The 25,132-nt window shown below is 38.2% G+C and overlaps 1 protein-coding gene across 4 annotated transcripts in view; it reads right to left on the bottom strand.

Moving 5' to 3' along the window:
- ASB5 (ankyrin repeat and SOCS box containing 5) overlaps positions 1 to 24,523 on the bottom strand; it is a 42,919-nt gene extending 18,396 nt beyond the window's left edge. The window contains exons 1-2 of one of the 4 annotated variants that reach the window (XM_084758350.1): positions 24,432 to 24,523; positions 19,632 to 19,919 (exon numbers count right to left, since the gene is read on the bottom strand). In XM_084758350.1, coding sequence (XP_084614476.1) covers positions 19,632 to 19,827 — 196 coding nt within the window. In that variant the 5' untranslated portion in view covers positions 19,828 to 19,919; positions 24,432 to 24,523. Of the gene's footprint in view, positions 1 to 643; positions 791 to 3,401; positions 3,595 to 19,631; positions 19,920 to 24,431 lie in introns of those variants that run through there. The other 3 variants (XM_084758351.1, XM_084758349.1, XM_084758354.1) reach the window with 3 other exon arrangements.
- Positions 24,524 to 25,132: the final 609 nt, after the last annotated feature.

Here is a 25,132-nt window from a genome sequence, read left to right as displayed (position 1 = left end):
ATAACAATTTTCAAACCTTATTACATAGTAAACGTAACTATTAGGATGGGATGACATTATGTTTCAGACTCGACATTTCCAGCATAAATCTTTTATAGACTATATTGGTGGTCTGTTATTAGGTAAGGTATTTTCTCTTTTTAATATAAAATGTCCTCCCATAACTGCTCTTTTAACTACTGCACTCATTCTTCTTTGTAGTCAATACAATTTTCAATTATTAAAATTCACAAAATGTGAGGACATTTCGACAAAGTCCTTGCACTGATTTTCTTACTTAACCATCCTTCCAGCGTATGGTCTAGTTGACATGTTTTAAATTTTCCTTATTGCTTGTAAATAGTCTTTTCTTTTTCCTGCTTAGTAGCCTGTTTCCATTTCCTTGCCAACTCAGAGATATCTGCTAAAACGAAAAGAGCATTAACACAGACCCTGAAAGTTTACCGTCGCCTTGAGTACACAAGCAAAGTGGAGAATCAGCAGGTGCATTTCCCAAAACCTAACAGATGAAATAACTGTGCAGTCCTGTGCCATGCCATACACTCACATCTCAAAATTCACATCCTGGAAAGCACCCACAGTTTCAAGTTAGTATTTGCAAAAGTAGCTCAAGATGGTTGATCGCAATGGCTGCTGTACTAACCTTGACTGGTCAGAATACCCCAGCTAGCTTTTCGCTTAGAAGAACATTCCTCTACATTTGCTAGCTTTCTTTTCGGAAGGATTTGCTTAATGCCATGCCCTTCAACAGCAATGTCTGCAGACATTCTTGGGTTGGTGGTTTTTTTGTCTGTAACAAGCAGGTGTCATAAGTACAAGTGCTCTACCCAGAAGAAATATTAGCGTCTGGCTTTCTACCTACTTTTTCCTTCCCTTTAGACTTTCACAAATGTGCCTTGTGTGCTGCCTGGAGAAAGGCTTCGACGTTGAACTCCATTGAGAAATACTTGGAAAGGCTTGGTAGATGCAGTGTGGGGGGAAGGGCCAGAAATGCTGTGGTGTTTTCTATTTTTAAAGAGGTGTATCACCACAGCAAGCAATGTTTAACTGTTTGTGTGGTACAAACTGTAAAATATTATTAAAGTAGCTTTTCTGGGTAAAGACAGAAGAGGTATAAGTGGTTGTTTTAATGTCTACGCCTAATTTTTATGATACACATGTCAATCAAATATAAAATTGCCCACTGATAATGGCTGCAGACACAACTTCAAAGTCACTAGGCTCAGGAGTAATCAACAACTCCCTAGGCTTTCCCTCATTGTCATCAGAAATAAGCATTATGCACACATAGAACCAGCTGGCACCTAACTCATGTCTTCATTTTGTGAGAATCTAAGTTTAGAATTGGAAAAAAAAATCACAGACTTCTAATTTTTATAGTCACCTCTCGCTATTGTGAGCTTTCCAAGAGGTCGTTTCTAAACCAAAAGACGCCAGCAGGCAATTTAAGTACAGCTGAGATTTTTTTTTCACCCTAAAAGGTAAAGGAAGGAGAAGCTGGAGAGATGAGAGGAAAAACTAACCACGCGCCTGTTCGTTTCTGCTGGCGTGTAGATCTGACCAGGGCTCCCCACGGTCCACAGTGGAGGGAAGAAGAAGAGCATCTAACTGGGAAGGGACTCCAAGGATTAACTGAGCTGCTCCTCACGTTACAGGGGATTAGCATAGTGAGATCTGCCCAGATGAGGAATAGTGCAGAATCCGTTATCTGACTTTATTTCTTATTACTGTCACTAAGGCTCTAGCTGCTATTGGCCCATAGGGGAAATTAAACAAAGTGCTGCCTCCCTGCAATAAGTAGGAGGGAAAAAATATCATTTAGTAAACAAAACGATTTTCCACGCTCCACCTGTTGACATCTGCTGCTACATTACAGTGCTGGTATTTACATCAAGTAAATCACCAGTGGTTACAAGAAATATCTTTCACCTATCTCAAGTTCTGAGTTTACTATTTGGATGACTCTAGAAGTGTCACCTATCTATAACCCATCTTCATTTCTTACAACCCAGGTCATGTGGGTGTTATATACTCTTCAAGCAATAGGGGCATTTGGCTTAGTTTTTATGAGTTACACATGAAAGAAAACCTAGCACATGCATTTTAGGTATAGTATATTACTATGGAGGGGCCCAGATATTTCCAACAAAACTGAAGCTCAGACTCAGCTCAGCTTGAGCAATTTGCATGGTTGATGTACTCCTCACTTGAAATAAATACTAACAAGGTTTATTATGTATTTCGTATTCATTTGAGCCAATGCTAATTAACGATAGGCTCCTTGTTGCATAGTTTATACTTATAAAGAGAGCTTGAAATCTTTCGAATATAAGAAATAGTAATTTTGTTTTAAAAGTAATTAAACCAATGAAAAGAAAATTCAGCTTTAAGCTTAGGATTTTTCAGCTTCATGCTTTCATTAATGTAAAATAAACACAGGAGTCTTCAAATACTGCAGTAATTTTGTTCTTAACAGAGTTATGGATACTACGTATTCCACTGAATTAGCTCTGTGTCCAACTCTCTATCTAAGTTGAGTATTATGACTGCAAAGCCCAATGCACTATGTTATTTCCAAGGCCCATATCTCTTAAATAGTATGCCACTTTAAAGAGTAATTGAAATATGAAATTTAAGAATACCTCAGAAGTTTCTCTATGGCTTTGGGGATGTATATAAATTTCCAGTGCAGTGAGGGGGAGAAAAATAACCTACTATTACCACTTTACTAGGCCAGCAGAATTCCTTACTACTTTCTAAATGCTGTCTTTATGCTCAAGGATAAGTGCAGCTATCACTGCTCATCAAAGAAGTCCCTCTTTGTAGGAAATGAAGACCACCACAGAAAACCAGAACGGACACAATGCAGAGGTAAACAGATCCTGGGAAACCCAGCCTCAGTGGATACAACCACACCACAGCTCTCACATCCATAGCTCAGAAAACATTGAGGAAGAGAGGGAGGACAGGCTGTAAGAGCTAGAATACAGGGAAGTCTTCTGTGAACCCGTCTCTCCTATAAATGGCCACATAAACAAGACCACAACAATGGCACTATTAATGGACATATTAATGTGGAAGGGAGAAAATGTCATGGCACATCTAGAGGAAGTTCTAGAGGTGACTAATAACTTCTGGGAGAAGGAGAATTAGCTTCTGCTAGAAATGAACACCCTTATTGCATGTCCAGTGCAGAGGGGTAAGCTTTGAAACAATGTATACACCACTACCAAAATCAGGCTCAGCTTCAAGCAATGTATGTATGTATTTATGTATGTATGTATGTATGTATGTATGTATGTATGTATGTATACTTAGGAATACAAATTACTGATGAGTCAGTGAGTGCTAGAGAGGGTCTTGACTTTTTGGCATCATGAAAGCTCCTAAGAATGCCTTACCTCTCAGTGGTAAGTTCTCCCCCTTACAGAGCCGCATTACTCACTCCCAAAAGACTGTGTTGGACCTTCCTTATGAGACCATGTGTCCACATAATTCCTGGGAGACATGCCTGAGCCCTATTCTTGCGCCAGTTTGCTTCTTATTCTATTTTATTTAAGCATAAATAGCTAAATCCATTGTTGGCCCAGGGACCCTCAGTGAGGGTAGATGAAGACTGAGAGCAAGTCAAACAGGAGTGTCCAGAGTGATTGTTATCTAACAGTTAGCCTTTGTTTCAAAAGTCAGTGAAACCTACAGTTGCCAGTCTTGTGGTCCATGATATTTTCCCTCTGAACTAGAGCAGAGTAGGTAGAAAGGGGCATAGGCGACTACAAAGTCACACAGAAAAGATGGTTGGATAGCTACAAAATAGCATGGAAGAGCAAGGGTAAACTGTGGCAAAGGATGTTTAATCATGTGTGGAGAAAATCTTGAGAAGACATGCTACATAAGTAAGTTTTAAGTTTCACCAACTTGGGTACAATTTAACAAACATAAGCAGGGGGGATTGCTGGAGAGATGGCTCAGTGGTTAAGAGCATGGGCTATACTCTTCCGGAGGACCTGGATCAATTCCCACCACCCACATGGCAGCTCAACATGGTCTGTAACTCTTGTCCCAACATCCTCATACAGACATACATGCAGGCAAAACACCAGTGTATATAAAATAAAAATAGTTAAAAAAAAAAAACCCTCAGGACAAATAACTTACTATGGTGTTTATTAGCATATCAAAGCACACGCTGGCCTGTAGGGTCTCTCAGCAAGTCCCTGTCATAAAGGCTGCTGGTCTTGGCTCCTCTCAGCTCTTCTTACCCTAACCTCCTACCCTAAACTTCTCCAGGGCATGGGCGGGGGTTCCTCCCCCCCCACCCCCCCTCCCCCTCCCCCCCACCCCCCTCCCCCTCCCCCCCACCCCCCCTCACCCACCCCAGCTCCTCATTCCTATAACACCATGCCATTGCAGTCTGCCACGTGCTCTCTTGGTTCTCTTTGATTCCTCTGTCCACTTGGCTCTCTCCACTCTCCCCACCCCCACCCACCTCGACTCATGGCCAGGTTCAGTCTACTACTTTTTGTCCCAGCTGTGGACTCTTCCAGATGCCTCAGGCTGTACTCTCTCCCTCAATCTACAATAAAGAACCTTTTCTTCAACGACACACACACCGCGGAGGGGGCCATGTCCTCATTTCCTTCAGCTATAAAACACAATATGTAAAAGAGCAGGTCATTTTTATGTGAAAGGAATGTTTCGGAAACCAGGAATGAGGAATTATTCCATATTATTTATTGTTTTTTATTTGTTATTTTTCATGTCCTTAAATTCTTCTGTAGCTGAAGTGCTAGGATTACAATGCTGCGGTACCATGCCAAGCTTGAGATTTAAAAAAAAAAAAAAAAGAGTGGAGAAAAGACCACAGATTTTGAAGTAAATTGAACCACCAATACATGTGAAGCTTAGGATTCTCCTGATCATCCTATCACTAGTCCACAGACAGGTTCTAGGAGGTCTTGAGTCAACTGTGTGGTCTAGACAATGCCCACCGCAGATTCGTTGGTGTAAACTGAACACCGTTACCTGAATATTCCCCTAGGTGAACTTGAGCTTAGTAGAGGACTAATGGTAATTAACGCATTTAAAAATGTAGGCTCAGGATTACAGTGGAAATGTCTTCATAAACTCAATTATCCACACCCCAGGGCCTTTTTACTGAAGTGGAAGTTGTAAGATCCGATTCATTACTGCACTATGTCAATGCACCACTCTGACCCTTCCTGGATTATCTCCATATTTTATTTCTAATTGCTTTGCTCCTGAGGCCAAGCTTTCAAAATACCAACAAAAATTCCTAGAATGCACTTTACTAGAAAGCTCTTGTTTAGTACATACAAGGCTCTGGCTTTGACCACCAGCATGGGGAAAAAAAAAAAGAAAATACTAAAACAGTTGCTAACAGTGTTCTCCCCTTCTCCTCCACCCAGTGGCCATCATCTGATGCATTCACTCTCTACTGATTAAGTTTAATTTATCAGGTTTTCTTCAAAATAATTTACTTTGGAAGTGGGGGGGGCATCAAAAGTTTGTACTGTTTTAAAAAAGCAAGTCTGTATGTATTAAAATATTATTTATTTTCTTCCCAACTTATAACCAGAGTTTTATCTAAAATAGAAAACTTTCACAATAAAATTATTTGAAAGCTCATTCATCAATGCTGGATATAATTAGTGAATACTTGAAAATTTCTCCAGATGTATTCATGAATGAGACTCTCCTAAACTTTCTTTTCTTGTAGTGAAAGTTAGAGGCTTGGTAAAGATCTATGAGCTTGATCTCTCTGAGTGTGAGGAGTATGCTATGCTACATTATAGGTTCTACCTTTGCAGAATCTGGCTGAGAAGTCTCTGTCCCTGAGGTTGGGCTTCGAGTCACTGCAGTCAACCTCATTAATAGGTGGCTATGAGTGCTAATGTGACGTGGGAAAAGGAAAAGAAGGAAGCAGAACACACAGGGAAAGTCTACAACCATGTCCGTCAATAAATATGTTTCTGCTCAATGACAAGTGACAAGAAGAGAAGCTGGTATCCTACATAAAAGTGTTGGTGGGCCTGACATGGGGACATAAGCTGATCAAAATATGGGTGTGGGGACCAGGAGGAGCATAGCTAGCTGTAGACCAGGGTGTCTGAACCGACTGCTGGCATTTGCAGCCATGGGACTTGCTGCCCTACACTAACTTCATGGAGTAACACTGACAACATTGTATTGCTGATAGCAAACCTTACATTAAGTGATCCGGTCTGGCCAGATTGAGAGGCGTTCTAGTGTAATGAAGGCAACACAGCATAAAGCCTCAACAAGTGGCCAGTTAACAAAAAACACCAGGAAGAAAACCACAGCTAGAATGATTTTAAAATAGAGGAAGGCACTACCAGAAAACGTCTAGCTCCGTGAGAAAGAGAGGCCCAACGTGTTTATCTGATGACCTTTATTCCATGTTGAATATTAATGGGTCTCCCTGCTCTCCCTGACTGGCTATATCTTCTGAATGCCACCTTTACTGGTAAGTAAGAACAATAAGAGAAAATGTGTCTCCCTATGTACACCATGGAGTAAGTGTTCATGTTTGTGGAGCAAAAGGAACACTAAAAATGACCTAGCAGCATTGTCCAAGTGCTTCAAATACATTTGGTGGAGGTGATGAGGACATGGGCAAATAAAAGAGTAACTTTGCTCACAATGTGCCGCAACTCAGCCTGGGAAATACTTGAGAGGAAGTAAATTATATATATATATATTTTTTTTTTTTCAAGTTCACAGCAAGTGCCCTAAAACAACTGCCATTTGCAGATCTCTTAAGTACATTCCAAAAGTTCAGTGAAGCAAATGGCATGGGGTGAGATCATGGCCATGAGATAACTTGGGCTCTCTACGCTGAAAGCTTTTCTGGTACAGAAATAATTACCTTTGGGTCAAAATATGAACAACAGCATTTTGGAACTAAAAGCAGAGTTAGGTACTGTCGACTCTATGACTCACAAATATCTTCAAAGAGCCTTATAACCGTAACAGAACTGCCAGACAGTGCTGGGGTGTGCAGGATGGTATGTGTCTTCACACAGGGGAGCATCCAGAGTATCAGCTTCTGAAGTGAGCTTCCACGTCATTACAAAAGAAAGGGTCAGTGAGGATGGGGGTGGCTGGGTGGGCTTCAACACATCTGATCCAGTCTAGCGCCATTTTGCTGATGAAACTCATGTACTGAAAGATAAAATGTTATCTGAATGTGACCACTAAGACTGAGAGCGAAGGCAACACGTGGAACCGAAGTTGCCTTAAGCTCTTCCCAGCATACACTGTTGCTCCTCAGCACTATAGGCTCACACATCTGAACCAGTGAATAGAAAATAAGGATGGCAAAACCATATTTAACTACGAATACCACACATGTCACCAAATGCTGTCTAATGAAGTGCGTGCATAAGGTGACATGTTTAGGATAGACTCTGGAACTTGCGTAAGAAGAACAAGGTTCTTACTAGACTCATAAAGTAGCACTTTCCTTACACACTATTACTTTGTTCACATACATTTGTAGCGCTACCAGCTGCCAGCTTGAAATCTTAGAAGGGTCACAAATCTGTACAGGGAGTAAAATTAGCAACTTGTGTTCTCCACTCTGAGTAAGACAGCTGGCAGGAAAACAAATATGATATGCACCACAGGTAAGGACTGAATATACACATAACCCTTCTCTTCCACAGAATCCTAGCCACATAATTTTTTTACCATGTCTAAGCATGAACTTATAGAAACCTTGGTTTCTGGCAGCTGATAAACTATTTTATGTTGATTGCTTTATATCAAAAGAATTTGAGTGTATTAGCAAAAGCAGTTAAGAACAGAAGACATAGAAAGCCATAAATCACACGAGCCTCAATACTAGTGTTGAATGCCAAGCTGGCAGCTCATCCACTTTGATAGATCAGCCTTGAGTGTTGGGTGAGCACTGTCTTTGTGACACAGGTCTCACCCACTAGGGATGACGATGTTCTCGCCTAGGATTCCCAACACTAGAGATAAAACATTCCTCCCATCCAGAACCTGCAGGTGAATAAACCAGGTGTGTGTGTGGGGAGGGGGAGGGGTAAAGCAGAATATCTAGTTTTTTTTTTTTTTCATCATTCCAAACACTTCTAATAAAAACAGGTTCAGGGATTCAGCAAGTGTCCAAGAAAGAATAGCATAACAGATGACATCTAAAGAAATATAAAGTGGTTACTATAGAGCTATTTCCTCCTAAGTCAAGTATTCCCCATGGAAGAGAGGCCCGTAGGTCCCAGATAGTAATGGAAGTTACAAGGCTCAGCAGGAAGTTTATGAAACTTAGGGGTCTCAGAAAACTTACATGCTTCAAAAGACCCTCTTCCACCTTATAAAAGCAGTAAACAATTGCATGTAGGAAAAAAATTCCTCAGTGGAGCTACCTACAAGTTGGGCAGGGAGCTAGAAGAATGCAACTTTTTTGAAGCATCAAAGATGCTCTATACTACCTGCAGTCTAGCAGGGCCAGATTTAACACAGTTTAAAAAGAAATAGATAATAAATTTTTTAAAATGAATGATTTCTTCCCAAAATATTTCTAAGAAGGAAAATTCCATTGACATGGTAAGATCAAAAGTATTTACAATTCTCAGCTGTCAATAGGCTCTTTAAACAGAATTCTGCTTAGGTCCTGGCCAACTAGCCAATCAGTTACATTGCTTTGCATCTATTCTACAAGATGACTCAGGGTAGATGATCTTTCTTCGTGAAGGATATTACAGCAGTTGTAATATGAATAAATTAATAAAATTAAAATTAAAAAAATAATCAAAGATATCCTGAGTCTTTGACATAAAACTCCTTGTTTATCTTGCTTAGGTTTTTGGCCAACTTTTTGTTTTGTAGACTTTTTGAATAATTCACATTCTCTGGTATTCATCCTTCTGTAGAGTGGAGGCCAGTAGAGAGAGCAGACAGGGTAGGGCAGAGAACTGTGGATTTGACCTTTGATTTTTTTTTTTCATTCACTTTGTTTCTCCTGTCAGTGTGAACGATTAGGGTTGAAGCTATGGGGTAATAGCAAACATTCATCAACAAAACTTGGTTTCAAATTGTTCCACTTCTACATAGGTAGTTAATGAACATATAACAACGTACTAACTATTCCAGGACCCCTATTGATTAGTATAAAATTGACATATAAAATCAAACATGAGTTCTGATATTATTTAAGTAATATGAGGTATGTTTAGTAGATACAACCTGGCACAACTACATGGCTTCTTGGAAAATATAGTTCATTATTAGAATTCCAAAGTCTTTTCTTTTTTAATTTTAATTATTTTGGGAGTGTCATACATTTGTATGCTGTATTTATTTTTATCATTTCCATCCTTCCTTCTTTCCCCTATAACTACTTCCATGTCCCTTCTACCCTTTCTTAAATTTGTGACTGCTTTTTCTAGAATAATTGCTACACTCCCACACCCACATTCACACACACCCTACTAGATATAATTAGTGTTATCATTATGTATATATGTTTAGAGATGACTATGTAGGATTGGACAATCTATCAGCGGATTTACTACTAAATTATAGCAAGTTATATGCCATTTTGAGGGGCTGGAGAGATGGCTTAGTGGTTAAGAGCAGTGACTGCTCTTCCAGAGGTCCTGAGTTCAATTCCCAGCACCCACATGGTGGCTCACAACCATCTATAATGAGATATGGTGCCCTCTTCCATGCAGGTGAACATGCAGGCAGAGTACCGTATCTATAATATATATATAATTTTAGATCATTTCTCATGTAAGAGTTATACTACTCCTTTGAAGTAAAGACTGCTATTTTAATTCTACTGATAAAGAAACTGAGGCCTGCAGACCTTAAGCTACTTCCTATGGATCACATACCTTAAGCAAGATAGAATCAGATAGGTCTGTGTCTGAGTGATTTACTTGGCCATTCATAATATAACTCTAATCTCCATTTTCTCTAAGTAGGGTCTCTTATTTCTTCTACAAATATTTGCTGACTTTCTCTAATATCTAAGACATTGCTTTTCCTGTATGCCATGAACAGCTATTTTAAAGATCAAGTGGCATTTTTTTTTCTAGCAAGCTATGATTTACTTCTTCAGAATAGCAATAGTCTTGAGATATGCACTTGTCATACTGTTTATTTAATCTATACTTAAATACTTGGCAAGAGTTGTGTTTGCCTCAAGAGCAGCAGGTTAAGTAAGTATTGCTAAGTATGTTTTTCCTCTTCTCATGAACATTCTGTCATCTAGAAATATTTTTAAAATATATTTTTATTCTGTAGACATTTTAACAAAATTAACTCCATAGAATTACACTCTGTAGTTGTGTAACATAATAATATATTTGATCTTTAAATAATTAATTCAGTTCTTAATACAACTGACCTTCATATGTGGAATTTTTTAAAAATCTGCTTCAGTGCATCTTAATTACTCAACTTACTTAAAGAGACTCGTCTTTCATATTCTTGGAATATCATATCAATTACGTACACAAGTATTGCTGTAGGACTTAAAATTCAGAAGATTTTTTTTTCAATTCAAACTGGTCTTGTTTTGTTGACTTTTTAAAATTAGAAAAAGTCATAAAACATGGCCAGTGAGTCACTTCCTCATAACTGTACAAAATGGGAATGAGGGAGATGAAAGAAGAATGAAAATAGCATTCAACTCCTTGACTTGTAATGCTAGAGGAGTCACTACTACGGAGATATTGTTCACTGTTTTTTGTATTCAGATGCAAAAGGAACTAATATTTTGTCATTTTCCAAATTTACCACTGTGTATCAAGTTCAAGAGGGAAACAAGACACAAAGCTTCCAAGTCCAGCCATATATTTGCCATACCACTTCATTCTAAAGACTCCTTTTCGCTTTTACTTAGTGGATGGGACAAGTTATTATTTTCTTAGTAACCGAGGTAGGATTTAAAAGACAGAGTGCTTTCGATTCCCACCAGTGATTAATCAAAGATGTGCTTAGTTGTTCCCGAGTTGATTCACAGAGGCATCCTTGCTTCTGGACACATTGTTGAAGTACCTCGGACTGTAACTAAACCTTTTCAGATGAGTGGCTTTGTCTGACTCTTGGGAAGCCGCTCCCGGCTCACTCCAGTGAGGGACTTTGTGACGCTGTGATGGAGAACAGTAGATTTTCAGTGACTAAACTTTAGCTTAATAGTTGTCTTTTTTTTTTCTCTGACTCACGCTGCACACTTGACAGGGGACGAGAGCCAGTGCTTCTATTTAAGAACACGAGTGGAATTCTGGTGTCACATTTCAGTTTGTTTGTTCTCTGCCCGGAGCTTAAGACTATAAGCCTTCTGGAAAGAGTCTATGGATTTCTGAAGGCTTCTGTTTTCCTCGGGAGGTAATGGTTCCATGGAAAGTGTAGCTGCCCTCTTGGAGGAAAGCTGCCCTCATGCCTCCTCACAGTTATTCACATTCCTGAAGGGCCCAAAATGTTAACTGTTTTTCTAATCCCAACCTGAGAATGTTACTAGATGTTTGGTTATGGGTCATATTATAAGATGGTTAGGATCTTTAATGATGCAGACAACTTATTAGAGTGTGTGTTATTATCTGGGGCGGTTTAGTTGTAAATATTATCTTATCCTATTCTTTGAAGAAAGTCTCATCTACTGCCCAGCTTATGAAAACTCATGGAGATAGATTTGTTACAGCTAAAGAGAGAAAGGAGCCCATGAAAATCTTATTTTCCCCACAGCTCTTAGTCTTCCAGCCTCGCCCAGAACTCTCATAAGATAATAGAATGATTTTGAAACTCCTTTCTCAAAGCAATCAGTGGAGTTTTACATGCTCACAAAATTATAGAGCATTCTATTTGTTGTTAATCTAAACTTAGCGTGGACTTGCTTACTCACAGACACTATCTGTGGCCATTGACCGGTCCCATTCTAGAAGCCCATGGTTTACTTTGTAGTACTGATAAGGGAAGGCTGGAGAGAAGGACTGTTACCTACGCAGCTCCTACAGAAGAAATTCCATACATCCCTCACAGGCCATACATACATACATACACCTCTTCCCTCCCTCCCTCTCCCTCCCTCCCTCCCTCCCTCTCTCTCTCCCTTCCACTTCAGTGTGGATTTGTAGGAAGAGGCATTCTACATAAGTAATTATCTTTTCAATCACATCATTTTGGGCAGGAGGTTCACTGAGAAAAGTCTTTCTCCAGTTTAGAAAATGTGCTTAGCATATTAAAACTTTCCCAGGCTCCATGGAACACCCATGGAGACACTATGAGGACATGTCCTGCTAAGCCAATAACAAGGAGGCCATCCATATTCTCTGATATATAGTCCATGCAATGTATACCATGACATGTAAAATCACCACAACAAGGCCTTTGCAAAGTAATTATGGTGCTGATTATTTCTACCATCAACTAATGGCACTTTCATATGCTTAGTCCAGCAAAGACATTAGAAAGCTTTGAATAGAACTGTGAATGCTTGGATACAGGGTTAGAGAAAATGTGCATCACCTACTTAACGAGGTATCATTACTTCTAATTCATATTTCAATCTTTGGAAAAACAAACCAGAATTCTTATGTTTTGCATTTTAAATTTGCCCTCTTTTTTTGGGACCCAACTTGGTTTTATTTATACTTCTTAATAAACATATGTTCAGTTCTAAACTATCAATAGACCTCAGATTTTTCCCTCACTGAATTCTAAGACAGCAGTTATTGCAAAAATGTGGTCATTTTCAATTTAAAAATTAATGAATTTTCCCTAGGTTGCTGTTACTTATTTCGCATGTGCTACATTTGGCTCTTTAATGACATTGTTTCCTTTTATTCAAAGGAAGTTATATACTATACCACATACGCATCATAAATATAAACATATAACATTATCACAAGTCAAGAAAGTACACATGCATATGTTCTATATATATTATGCATATTACAGTGTGAATACTTAGCATACATCACTGGGCCTGGAATGAAGTCGGATCCAATAGCTGTTGGGCTAAATTGACTGAGAACTATTTTAGTTATGCCAACAAGTGGGGAAAATAGCTTAAGACTTTACCAATTTCTAAAAGAAACAAGTTAAAATTTCATTTTTTATTTCTTTACTGTCTGAATTGATATGAAAAATTTATGAGTTTGTGGACTGACCATTCTATTTCTTTTTTTTTTTTTTTTAGAGTATTCTTCCATTTATTTCCCCAGACCATTGCAAGCAATAATTTCAACCCTCCATCTTGAGCATTCTCTCTCTTCATTCAAATGGTGATAACTTCGGCTAAAAAAAACCTAAGTTATCACACTCCAAGATTTGTGGAATTCTGTGCCCATTTTTATCCCTTCTCTCTCTCCTCCTCTCTCTATTATTCATATACTTACATATTCCCTCCAAGTCTTTCACCATGTTTGTGCCCTAATTATTCAACCTGACCTGGTTCTCTATTTCTTTTTTAAAAAGCCCAGTAAACATGAGAATATCAGGATGTGCCTTTCCTAGAAATAAAAAAAAAAATTTAAACAGTAAAATGAGTTTCAGGTAAAGTTTTATGTGTGAGATATATGACTTAGAAGTGACAAGTTGAGAAATGAACAAGAAATATGGAGCAAAAGTGGAGAGTTAGAAATTCTGAAAAACTGTGAAAAGAAACATGCGCACAATTTAGAAAGAGAACATGAACATTGTTAGTACCGTTTGTAGCTGACTTGTCCCAGATTACTCCTGGTTGTGTCCTTGCCGTCCACACGCCCATAGCAATCGGTTGACTTTATTTGGTTATTTTTCTCCCCCACACATTAAGGAGACTGTATGGACAGGAAGTATACTTATCCCGTTGAAGCTACCATGAGCTAAGTTAGGTTCTTTAATTCTGGAATTGATGTATTTCTCACCAAATACAGCAGGAAGAATTACAAATATATTAAAAATCTGACATGACAGCCACTTCTAAACTTGGAACTTTGTTCCCAAACTATCTTTTTTTTTTTAAACTCAGAAGAGAACAATAGCCTCTTCCAGAACAGATATTCTGGCATCTAAAGCATAATAGAGCTTGAACAAATTAAAAGATCTTTTGAGTGTAATGTAATGTCTTCTGTCATTGTTGAGCAGCCCTGCTGATTTCAGCTATTCCTATGTGGAGCTATTTCATCTAAGTTCAGAATATGTGTTCAAGATGTTCTTATGCATTGATATAATGAATGTCACTAAAGAAATCATCATATTTGCCTCCTGAAAGTATTCATTGCTGAGATGAGAAGTGTTCCTACTGTAGCCAGTCACATAAATAGTCAAACAGTACCACACAAAACATAGAATGTATACCACTTATGACATTGCTGATAGCTACTTTAAAGTTTAGTTATTAAAGTGATGTAAACACAGCATGGGCTCTATCAATACAGAGTAAAAGATATAAGGTAGCTTAGGTGTATCGTTTAGTTGTATAGTACTTGCCTAACTGTATGACATCTTGACTTCAGTCCTAGCATTGCAAAATAAATAACCATGTATTGTTAGAATTCTATCTGCTTTTTATAACTTGATTGCACTATTAGAATGACAACTCATTTTGACAGTTGACTGGAGGTGGCATATTATCTTATATCCTGCTTCCAAGTCTCTAAAAAAACAAACAAACAAAAACAAAAACAAAAAAACTCCTTCCCCCCCCCCAAAAAAGCGCATGACAAAAAATTCAGCATGTTGGATGGTAACCATGATGCCAAACAAGTTCAGAGACTTATGAAATCAGAATCACAGACATAAAGCTGCATACATCTTAAATTCCTCATAGTCTCAGCCACAAAAAGACTTCCTTGTGAGCTTCAGGGTCCCCAGATACTTCCAAAAGTCAGCCCACAGACTCACAGCGACATATCACTTTGAGGCATTTTCTTTTTCATAGTCCAAAACTTTGTCCTTGGCCTTGAAGGATCAGAAACCTAATCTATTTTGAAGCAAATTCCTGCTTCAAAGTTGGGTTTGCAACCCCAAAAGCTCAGAATAAAGAACACTGGTATCAAGAGATATATATTCTAGTTCAAAGTATTAACAATCTCAGATGATCTAAAACACTCTGGAGGGAAAGCCAGATAGCAAAGACCAAATCTCAATCAGAAAGCTAATTGGTGATTTTTAACATAAGTGAAGAGGGGGCCGTATGTTGAATAAACCAACACAAAACTAAAACCAGATTCTAGTTTTGCTATGTCTTGATTTCTCTTAACATTTCAGTGAAGTTAGGTGGCCCACTGGACTCACAAGGCAGCTAAGGGCCCCCTTTTTGAGGTGCATATTGGCCTTTGTGGCAGGTCAATTCCCACTCTAGTCAACATCTTAATATATACATCTGAGGTACCTAGTTAACTTAAAGTCAATCATTCTTATATTATTTCTTTTGTTTTTGTTGTTGTTGTTGTTTCTTTTCCAGTCATATAATCACTATCAAACTAATCAAGGTCCTTGTCATTTTTAAACCAACTTTTCACTTAGCATACAAAGAATGTGTTTCACTGTGGCAGTCTCTCTCTCTCCCCTCACCTTTCTCTCCCTTCCCCTCCCGTCTCCCTTTCTCTCTCTCCAACATACAAACCCACAAATATAAATTTAAGTAGCTCCTTATAGCCTTCTGTCAAGGTACAAAATGATCTACTTATTGTAAGCATGTCCCATTGTGCAACTTCAACAACTACTACTATGTAATTCTATAGTAAATTTTGTTTTTATTTACATTATTTTTTATGTTCCCAACTTCATTTATACCAAAACTCTCATGACTTCTGGAAGCATGAAAACATTTTAATTATTCAAGACTCATATTCAAATTATTTCATATCTGGGTCTAACTTGTTATTTTTCTAGTTCATAAACTCTTCTCTTTTCCTAGTCCTATTTTCTCCCTTGTGCATCCTGAAATTCATGCCTCTGATTCTGCCTGAGATCAAGAACACAGCTGCCTCCTCTGGGAAAATATCTCTGAAAGTCCAAGTGTGAGAAAGGCACCTTAATACTTTAGATTTGGACTCATTAGTTTATTTGAAAGTGATTGTTTTGTGCCCAATTAAAAACTACTCATGGTAAAAAAAGCTACAATCTCCATCTTCATTATCTTGACATCATGGGGACTGGAGAAACAAGTGTTTAGAACTGACTCCATTTGCCTGAAAGTAAAACTGCTGTAATTTTTACAGCCTAAGATTAAGCTTGACAAATATTGCTCTTAATACTAGAGAGAGCTCTTAAAATGTCCTTCGGCTATTTATTGTTATTTCATATTTTTTGAGGACTTGGGAAGGATTTCACAAATTATCACACCCTTCAATGTTTGTGTTCTTCACTGATTAATCTTACAGGTAAAAATATATTCCAATTCTTGTTAGTCTCACAGTCCATCTCAGACTATAGTGAACATGTATAGCTGAGATCCCTCGAAAGACAGAAGCTCAAATCAGAGTGTTTAACTGCAACAACAATATTGAAAATGGAGAAAAGATGAGACCTTTCAGTGTGATGTAGGGTCAAGAAGTCTCCAGAGACCAAAAGGCTGGGTTATGAAGCTATTGAGTTGTTTGGGGATCAAGAAGAAAGTGGCTTAAGCTGGTTTATCAGGTCTAGCTCATCAGCTTTCTGGTTTGTAATCAGACCTTCATCTCAAGCTTGACTGAACAGGGCTTAACAACTGATGACAAAAACAGGAGATGCAGCCACAAAACAGCCTACGTTTGCCTAATACAAAGAGCTGACTTCAAACTGCATGTAGGTAAGCAGAGGGGCTCTTTTCTTTCCTACTGAAGTGCTATTGCTCACGGGAAGACATTGGAAATGCTGTCAATAAGGTCTCTACTATTATGAAAGACATGAAGCACATGCATCAGCTTTACTTTATGGATTTGGCAAGTACTCTGCAGAAATTTTGGGGAGCAATCTGGCTAAGTCCTGAAAGTGGGAGTGAGGACCCTAATTCACAGTGGGATGATGGAGATAATCATAACAAAGGAGGAGAAAATTGCTTGGTTAAGCAAAAATAATTAAACCTGAGTAGTCAACATCAGACATAACCATATCAGAAATAGTATAATTATGATTTTTAAAAAATTTAAAGCTATATAAAATAGAGAAGTAGTAATTTCCTGGGCAATAAATAATTTTCTCTTAATTTTTCAAGGCATTTGACTTACTTTCCTAGTATTAAAATAAAACTGGACACAATTTTGCTTACCCTGAATAATAATTAAAATTAAATGCCCTGATGTTAAATATATAGTGAATACTATATGGTGTTGAAAAGGAGAAGTTTTGTTAAATAGATCAACTGTTCTAATTATGACAAAACTTTTGGAAACTCCATTCACATTTTATGTTTCCAGGAAATGAGTTTCTATGGTGAGTATTGACTTCCATCTTACTATCTAGGACAAAAAAAATCTCACAATTCTAACCTATTTAAGGACTATAATAAGACAATGAAACGTGAGAGCCATTTCATATATGTCCAGAAATTGCCTGCACTGTGTGAGCACACCATGATCTAAAAGGAGATGAGTGCTTCTCTTACTTGCCAAGGTAAACAGAAAGATGTTTCCATGGTCTCCTCTGCCATCTTTGTGAAGGCAGAAACACCTTTCTTCTTTTTAACTACTATTTCACTGCTTTCACTTCACTCGAAAACAGAGATAAGTTCTGACTGAAATAATGAGCTATAATTGTGACAATAAATATTACCCATCTTATAATCTCATAGTTTTCTTACCCATGTCTGTAAGTATCACTTAGGTTTTAAAATTTCCTTTTATGTTTGTGTTTGGACCATAAATACTCCCATACCAAATGACTTTTCATTTTCAATGGGTCATAAAGATGTTACTTTTTTAACTTTTAAATAATCTTTTTTATTGCTTGAGAATTTTAATATATGCATATAAGGCATTGTTTGTTTACTTGCTTTTTATCTATCATTTATCATCTTCTATCATCATCTATCTATCTATCATCTATCTATCATTTATCCATCATCTATCATCTATCTATCTATCTATCTATCTATCTATCTATCTATCTATCTATGTACTTTACAGCCTGATTGTAACCCTTTCCCACCTCTTCCCAGCCCCATCCTCCCTCCCCCAATTCTCCTCTCCTCATCTCTAAGATGGGGAGGCCCCCCTAGGTACCAACCTCCCTGTCACAGATGCTACTTTTTAATGCTAGTTCAGAACCAGTGCCGAAAGATAAAAGGTCACTGTCTACTTCATCTAGGGCTTATTTCCCCTACAAGAGCTTCATGGAGCATCTAGGTTTTCAGACTTGAGTTTGTACAGAAGTTGTTCAACTTATACAAGAGCAACCTTCCACAGGGGAAAACAGTAACTTCTTCACAAACCACTGACGATTCCCCACTTTTATTTAACATTCCCCCACACCAACAGTAGCCTAGATACTTAAAATGAATTACATAAAAAAAGAAAACATATAGGAAAACAAGTTTCGATACATCAAGTTTAAAATGCTCTTTCTAAAAATGCTGCATATTCCAATTATGTGATGCTAAGTTTTAAACATTTCAATTGCTTGGGAAGTACACATGTTGGTGTGGGCTTTGATTAATTCCAAATAAGAAATAAATTGAAAGATTATAAAAAGACTAAAACATCACTTTTCCAACCAACCTATGAATCAATTTTACTATCTAGAATATTGCTCCAATAGAATAGCACAGAACGGTTTATAAATTTTAATATCTATGAGTAGTAGTACTATTTTTCATTTAATCTCATATTGGAATTCACTCTAAGAAGCATACACCTGGCTGCACAAACATCAAATTTGCTTTTTCATGATCTTGTCTTGTAGTAAACAATTTCCACAACTGAGAAAATCAGTATCAAACCTTTTAGGAAAATATGTACCATAAATATTCATTAGTGTTTTATTTAACAATAAAACTATAAAATTGTAATAAAGACAATTCTGAAACCCTCTGCTTTTAATAACAATTATTTTAATGACTTTTTTGGTGCTGAGGATGGACCCTGCGTCCTTTCCCGTGCTATCCCAGTGCTTTCCCGCTGAGCTATATTGCCAGCCCTCCATTCAGTTCTCATTGTGAGACAGGATCTCAGTAAACTACTTCAGCTGGTCCTGAACTCACTGAAGTTCAGGAAGGCCTTGAGTTTCCAATCCTCCTGCCTCAGCAACCTGAGTTGCTGGGATTCCGACTCAATACTTTCAAACATGACTCAACATATTATTTACAATATTACAGTACTAACACATATTAAAGGACAACTGAGGTACAATCAGTTATCTCTACTTTATTCTCTGAAACAATGATGCGACAAATGAAATAGTTAATGTTTTTAAATGATTACGAATAGGCAAAGGCATCTATCTATACTTAATGCTGGGTAATTCCATATTGGCCAAACATTTACACTCAAAAGTAACTTTCTTTTCCATGAAGCCAGTGAGGTAAGTTACAAGAACTCCCTTCCACTTTAGTTTACAGAACGTCCCATAAAGAGAACTTGTGATGTTTTCTTGGATTGCAGATCAAATGATAGTCCTACTCAACCTGAAACAAGAGCCTGCTGTCATAAACGTACCTTGTCCTTGGGTTACACCATAAAACTCAGCTGCTATCCTCGCGGCTTCCTTTCGGTTGCCTTTCACGATGTAGAAATGGCTAAGGATGGCAAGGCTGATTTTCACAAAAAGTTTAAAACAGAAGAGGGAGAGTATCGTAAAGTAGACATTGGATAGCTGCTGAGCAAACGGCCGGCTTTCTTCTAACACCGACATTGCTGCAGAGGAGTCTGCCGCGGCGGTGTTATGTCCCAGCCAAGTCTCAACTGTGCCTGGCTCGGTTCCGGGATGCTCTTGAACAGCTGGTCCTAACGAAAGAAAATAACAACTGGTAATGATGTCTAAGGCTCAAATTATTTATACTGTCCATAAAAGTTCTTCACCAGCTCCTATTGGTCTGACAATATTCCATGGAAGGAGCCGAATCACGTTTCGCAAGCCTCCTGACTTTCCATCCTCAGTATAAAATGATACACCCTCTTTCTGTTCTGGCTTTCAGGAGTCAAATATTGAAATAACGAAGGCCGATGGTTTCCTTTTTTGGTATCTAATTATCAAGAACATGTGGGGGATGGTGAGACGGTTCAGTAAAGGCATCTGGCCCCAAGCCTGGAGACCCAAGTTCCAGCACTCGGACCCACACAGTAGGAGGAGGGTACCAAATTCCACTTTTTCTCTGACCTCCATGCATATGCTGTGGTAAGTGGATACACACACACACACACACACACACACACACACACAATGAATGAATAAATGTAATGTAAAAAAGAAAACTGAAGTTTTGTGTATTTTATCCACATGGTTCATGTAATAATATTCATAATTCTAAAAAGAAGTTAAGTTTCTAACTCAAGGTTTTAAAGTTGTTGACTATGAACTAAATCATCAACTATTCCATGGATAGGACTGAGTGAGGATCCATTGAAGAAACGGATTACATTGATTTTATTGTTAAACAATAATTTATTTTTTTATGACTGATTATACTATCCCACCATCTGTTAGTAGCCTTACACTGTCAGTGTGACACTTTAAAGCACTCATCCGCTGTTTTCTATATGCCAGGGAGACCAAGAAGAACTAACAGTCCCTGCCACTAGTGCAGCACAGTTTTACAGGAGAAAATACAAGAACTCAGATAAATAAAAGCCAAGGTGTCGTGGAAGCATACCCAAAAGGAACCTAATCCTGACAGGAAAGTCTGAGGGAGTTTCCTGGGGGTGGGGGAACAACACACAAAAGAATAGCTGACCAAATATAACTGTTTTACAAAAACTGCAAAACAAAACAAATTAAATTTAATCATAGGTCTAGTTACGATACACCCAAAATGTACTTTTTAGACCAATAATCTTAACTATGATTTATTCAGAAATGAAATATGGTATTTTGGGTGCCCTGTGCAAATATAGCTATTCTTATGTATACCCACATATAAATGATAGTTTAAAAGAGAAATAGAATCAATGATGTAGAAAACGATATGCAGGAAGTTTGTTTTTATAAATTCCTTTCTTTCTATTTCCTTTGAAATAATACTTTCCCTTGCCAACACTTGGGCATTTAAATGGAAAAAAAATGCGCTAATACAAAATATTGCGATATATGTTTATATTGCCAGATTTAGGGTCTGCTCATTTTAGAACATTTCTTAATTCTGCTAGGTTTTCTGTTTGTTTGTTTTGAGCGACAAGGTTTCTCTGTGTAGCCTTGGCTGTCCTGGGTCTGCTTTGTAGACCAAGCTGGCCTCAAAATCACAGTGATCCGCTTGCCCCAGCTTCACTGATTGCTGGAATACAGTCGTGCGCCACCTCGCCCAGCTAATTCTTCTAAGTTTTAAAGTAACGAGCACAAAGACATAGACACACAGCAGTGGCCCTGGCTAAAGAAAGGATTGTATCTGTGATGCAGCACATTGATAAGCGTGACTTGTCACTTTCATGCTCTGTATCTTATCCAATTAGTCTGACTTTCACCAAATGTTCCTAAAACAAGGGAGACATGGCTGTTGAAAAAGTGTGCCAAATGAAGTAAGGTGTTTCCGTCCTGGTGAATCATTTGCTGCCTGAAACATAAAACAGAGCAATGTCTTGGAAATCACCAGCTCATTGACAGTGGTCCTTGGTGTCCTTCCCCGAGACAATACGCGAGGAGCAGTTACAAATGCTCCCCATGGCTCATGCCATCTGGGACACAGTGCAAACTTCCGTTGAACTGCTGAAGATAAAGTGACTACAAGGTTCTACCACTGATGTGGAAACTGTGTCAAGCGAGTGAACTCATTGCAATTACGTTCCGGTGAGTCTTGGGTCTGGCATGGCGACGCCGCCTGAGCACAACACACTGGAGAGGAGCCTGTGGACAGCTGGCCCATCACAATGCTCTGAGTCACGGCGTGACTTCCACTCCAGCCAGTGCTTTGGAATCAGAAATAACCCTGCCTTAGTCACATCTAAGTGCCTGTCTAAGGTTTCGCCCCTTTCTCTTACCAGTAAGTGCGATTATAAATAATTCCCTCCGCAGCAGCTACTCAGCACACTGGATTCTTTCGGGCTAAGAAACACTTCCATTTACTACGGCTGTCGTCATCAGTTCAGTTAGCTTAAATCCCCCTGATTTACTAGTAGAAAAAGCATCACCACACGATATTTAGACATTTATTTCCACATGTCTAGTTTTTATAAATTCCTTCATCCTCACCCCTTTGTTTTATGAAGGCAACACCCATAATAAAATTGTCATCTGCTTGTTTCTTCATTTAAAAGTCCAATGGAATAACTCAATAATTGAATTAACTCGAATATAAACCAGCTGTTAATGTCCACAAAAAGACTCTTCAATCCACCATTGTAAATGACTGGCGATATATAAAAGACCATGGAAAGTATTTGCACATCCCATGTTCTTGCCTTTAGATTTCCCCCTTGGTCAAATACAGTTCTTTATTTTCTCCTTTTTGAATATATTATATCAGTTCACCTCACCTTCTCCCATGCAGCTAAGTCTAGAACAAGGAGACAGTAGGGTACATGTGCTATAGTAAGGAAAGTAGAAGAAAATTGTATTGTGTGTTGGGGGGGGCTCTATCTGGAGCATGAGAGTGAGAAAAATACAGATGAAGAGGAAGAAAGAATGGATAAAGGACAATATGGATGTCTGAAAAGCCATGGGGAATCATATTACTTAATGTTTACTTAAACACATATATAATTTGTGTCTGTGTTTATATATAGTTTAAATGAAATGAACCACTTGTGGTTATAATGCATGTTCCTAGTACCGGGAATGTGAAACTTCAAGGGAGTCCAAGAGATTCTTAAAACAATACAGAATATTGTCACTGCCCGTGGTTGCCTCCAAGAACGTAAAGGTAAGACCCAGTGGCTGAAGATGGTAAGCTCTTTGGAGTCAGGACTTGGAGGACTTGTACTGGAACTGACCTGGAGACCTTCTCCCTAAGGACTGGCTCCCATAGTACCCAAAGGTGCTCTGCGAGCTGCCAATGGGGGAAAGCAGTCAACAGTCCTATGGTGTTGTAAAGCCTATGACCTACAACAAGGACCAGCATGACAGGATACCCACAAGGGTACAGTAGTGGCGCATGTTTTAGGAGTAGGTAGACACAGTCTAATTAGAATCAAGGCCTTCTCAGTAAGAGGAAACTCATGCCTGCTATTATTTGTTATCCTAGTGCTCTCCCTGTGGCTGTGAGGTCACAGACCCTAGAGGAGACCCTACTGCTGGCACCTTCCAAAACCAGTATAAATTCCCTAGTGAATACTTATCCTTTTAGCCACAGATGAGCGAGTCTTTCATTGTTCATTTTAAAAAGGCTCTTTTGTGGCACAGACCATCACATAAATCTTCAACTGGTCAAAATATAGAGAATTAGTGATTTTACAGGCTTCCTCTCAACACAATTGCTTTACTTAAGCCTCTCAGAATGTTGAAGGCAAGGGAGAGTAGAGAGACTGTGAGAGCCAGGGGATCAGGATGCCTGCTGTAAGATAGTGTCTTCTATATATGACAAGGAGCTGCACTCATGAATCTTAGCAATCTGACCACCTAAACAAGACCCGCATAATAACACCAGTTGACATTTCATGGTGGATGGTGAAATATTGTAAGGCCCCACTCCTTAGATGAAGATCTACAGGTGATGAATTCTCCATAGAGAGGGAGAATAAATCTCCAGGGATAATCCCTTGATAGGTCTTATGCAATCCTAAGTGCATATGCAGCCCCAAACACATACAAATACATAGAAGCGGTACTAAATGGACTCAGAAGATAGTTTTATACAGGGACATGCATATACACATATTTAACAACAATAATCACAGAAATCATGAATTTGAGAGTGAACGGGGGGCACAGGAGGAGTTGAGGGGAGAAAATGAGGTGAAAATGGAGCACAATACTCGTGTGAAATTCTCAAAAACTGGAAAATAAAATACTTTTCTAGCTTTCATAAAGACAAAATCTTAACAATGTGTTTTCTATTTTGACCATTTTTATGTCTCCATAACCTTTCTTTATCCTTCTCCCTTATCATATATAAGACATAGGTCCTACAAATGAGAGAAAAATGCCACATTTATTCTTCTGAATCAGGCTTATTTTGCCTAGAATGGTAATAAGCTCATGTGTATGCATTCACGAGTTTTTAAGAGAACCATGATCCTTTATTTTCTGGTAGAAATATACGGGCTCATAATAAATCTATAAATAATGACGTCAATAATAAAGTAAAGTAATAAGAACACATATCAAACAATGAAGAGTCGTTAATGCTCAGCTCCTCTAATTTCACGCACCTTTCCAGTCCTACAACAGGGAGGCTGAGGACAACTCATACATAGTGAGTGTAAATTCTGTTATTTGTCCATAACCATGAAGGTTCATCATGGCTGAAAAATGACAGAGAAAGAAACCACACAAGCTCTTATTTGGGATATTGTACATCACGGGTAAGACTTAAACCACCATTGGGAATGCAAGCTTTATCTTTTAGTTTTGTAAACATCACAAAATAATAAATATGCCAAAGATTTAGATATTGAGAGTGGAGAAGGCTAGAAATGAATACAGAAATGTCTAAATTAAGCTCTTAAAGAAAATTAGTATCTGAGTCTTGCCTAATCTCTATGTAGTAAATTCAGTTTATCCTTACCCCAAAGCTGAACTCAAAGAAACAGGCATTGTAAAAGCAAACTAAGGCACATGGTCACAGTTCTTTATGAAGTCATAGACCTTGTGATGAGGTTGATGTCTCTGTCATAAACAATAAGCATATTAAAGGAAAATCTGCAGATGCCAAAGTGTTAAGTTTCTACTAGTTATTCTTTTTTAATTTACCAAGTTCTTTCTTGTTGAAAATAACTTGTTTTTATACAATATATTCTGGTTATGATTTCTCCTCCCTCAACTTCTTGGAGATTTTCTCATTTCCCTTTCAGTTAATTTGGGATGAAAGATATAAAAATTAACACAATAACTATTACTTAAAATTTTTGAG

Source organism: Acomys minous (genome assembly GCF_964271855.1).
Source record: "Acomys minous genome assembly, chromosome: 15".
Lineage (NCBI taxonomy): Eukaryota > Metazoa > Chordata > Mammalia > Rodentia > Muridae > Acomys > Acomys minous.
Note: the sequence above shows the minus strand (reverse complement) of the source record. Positions and strands in the feature narration are given on the sequence as shown.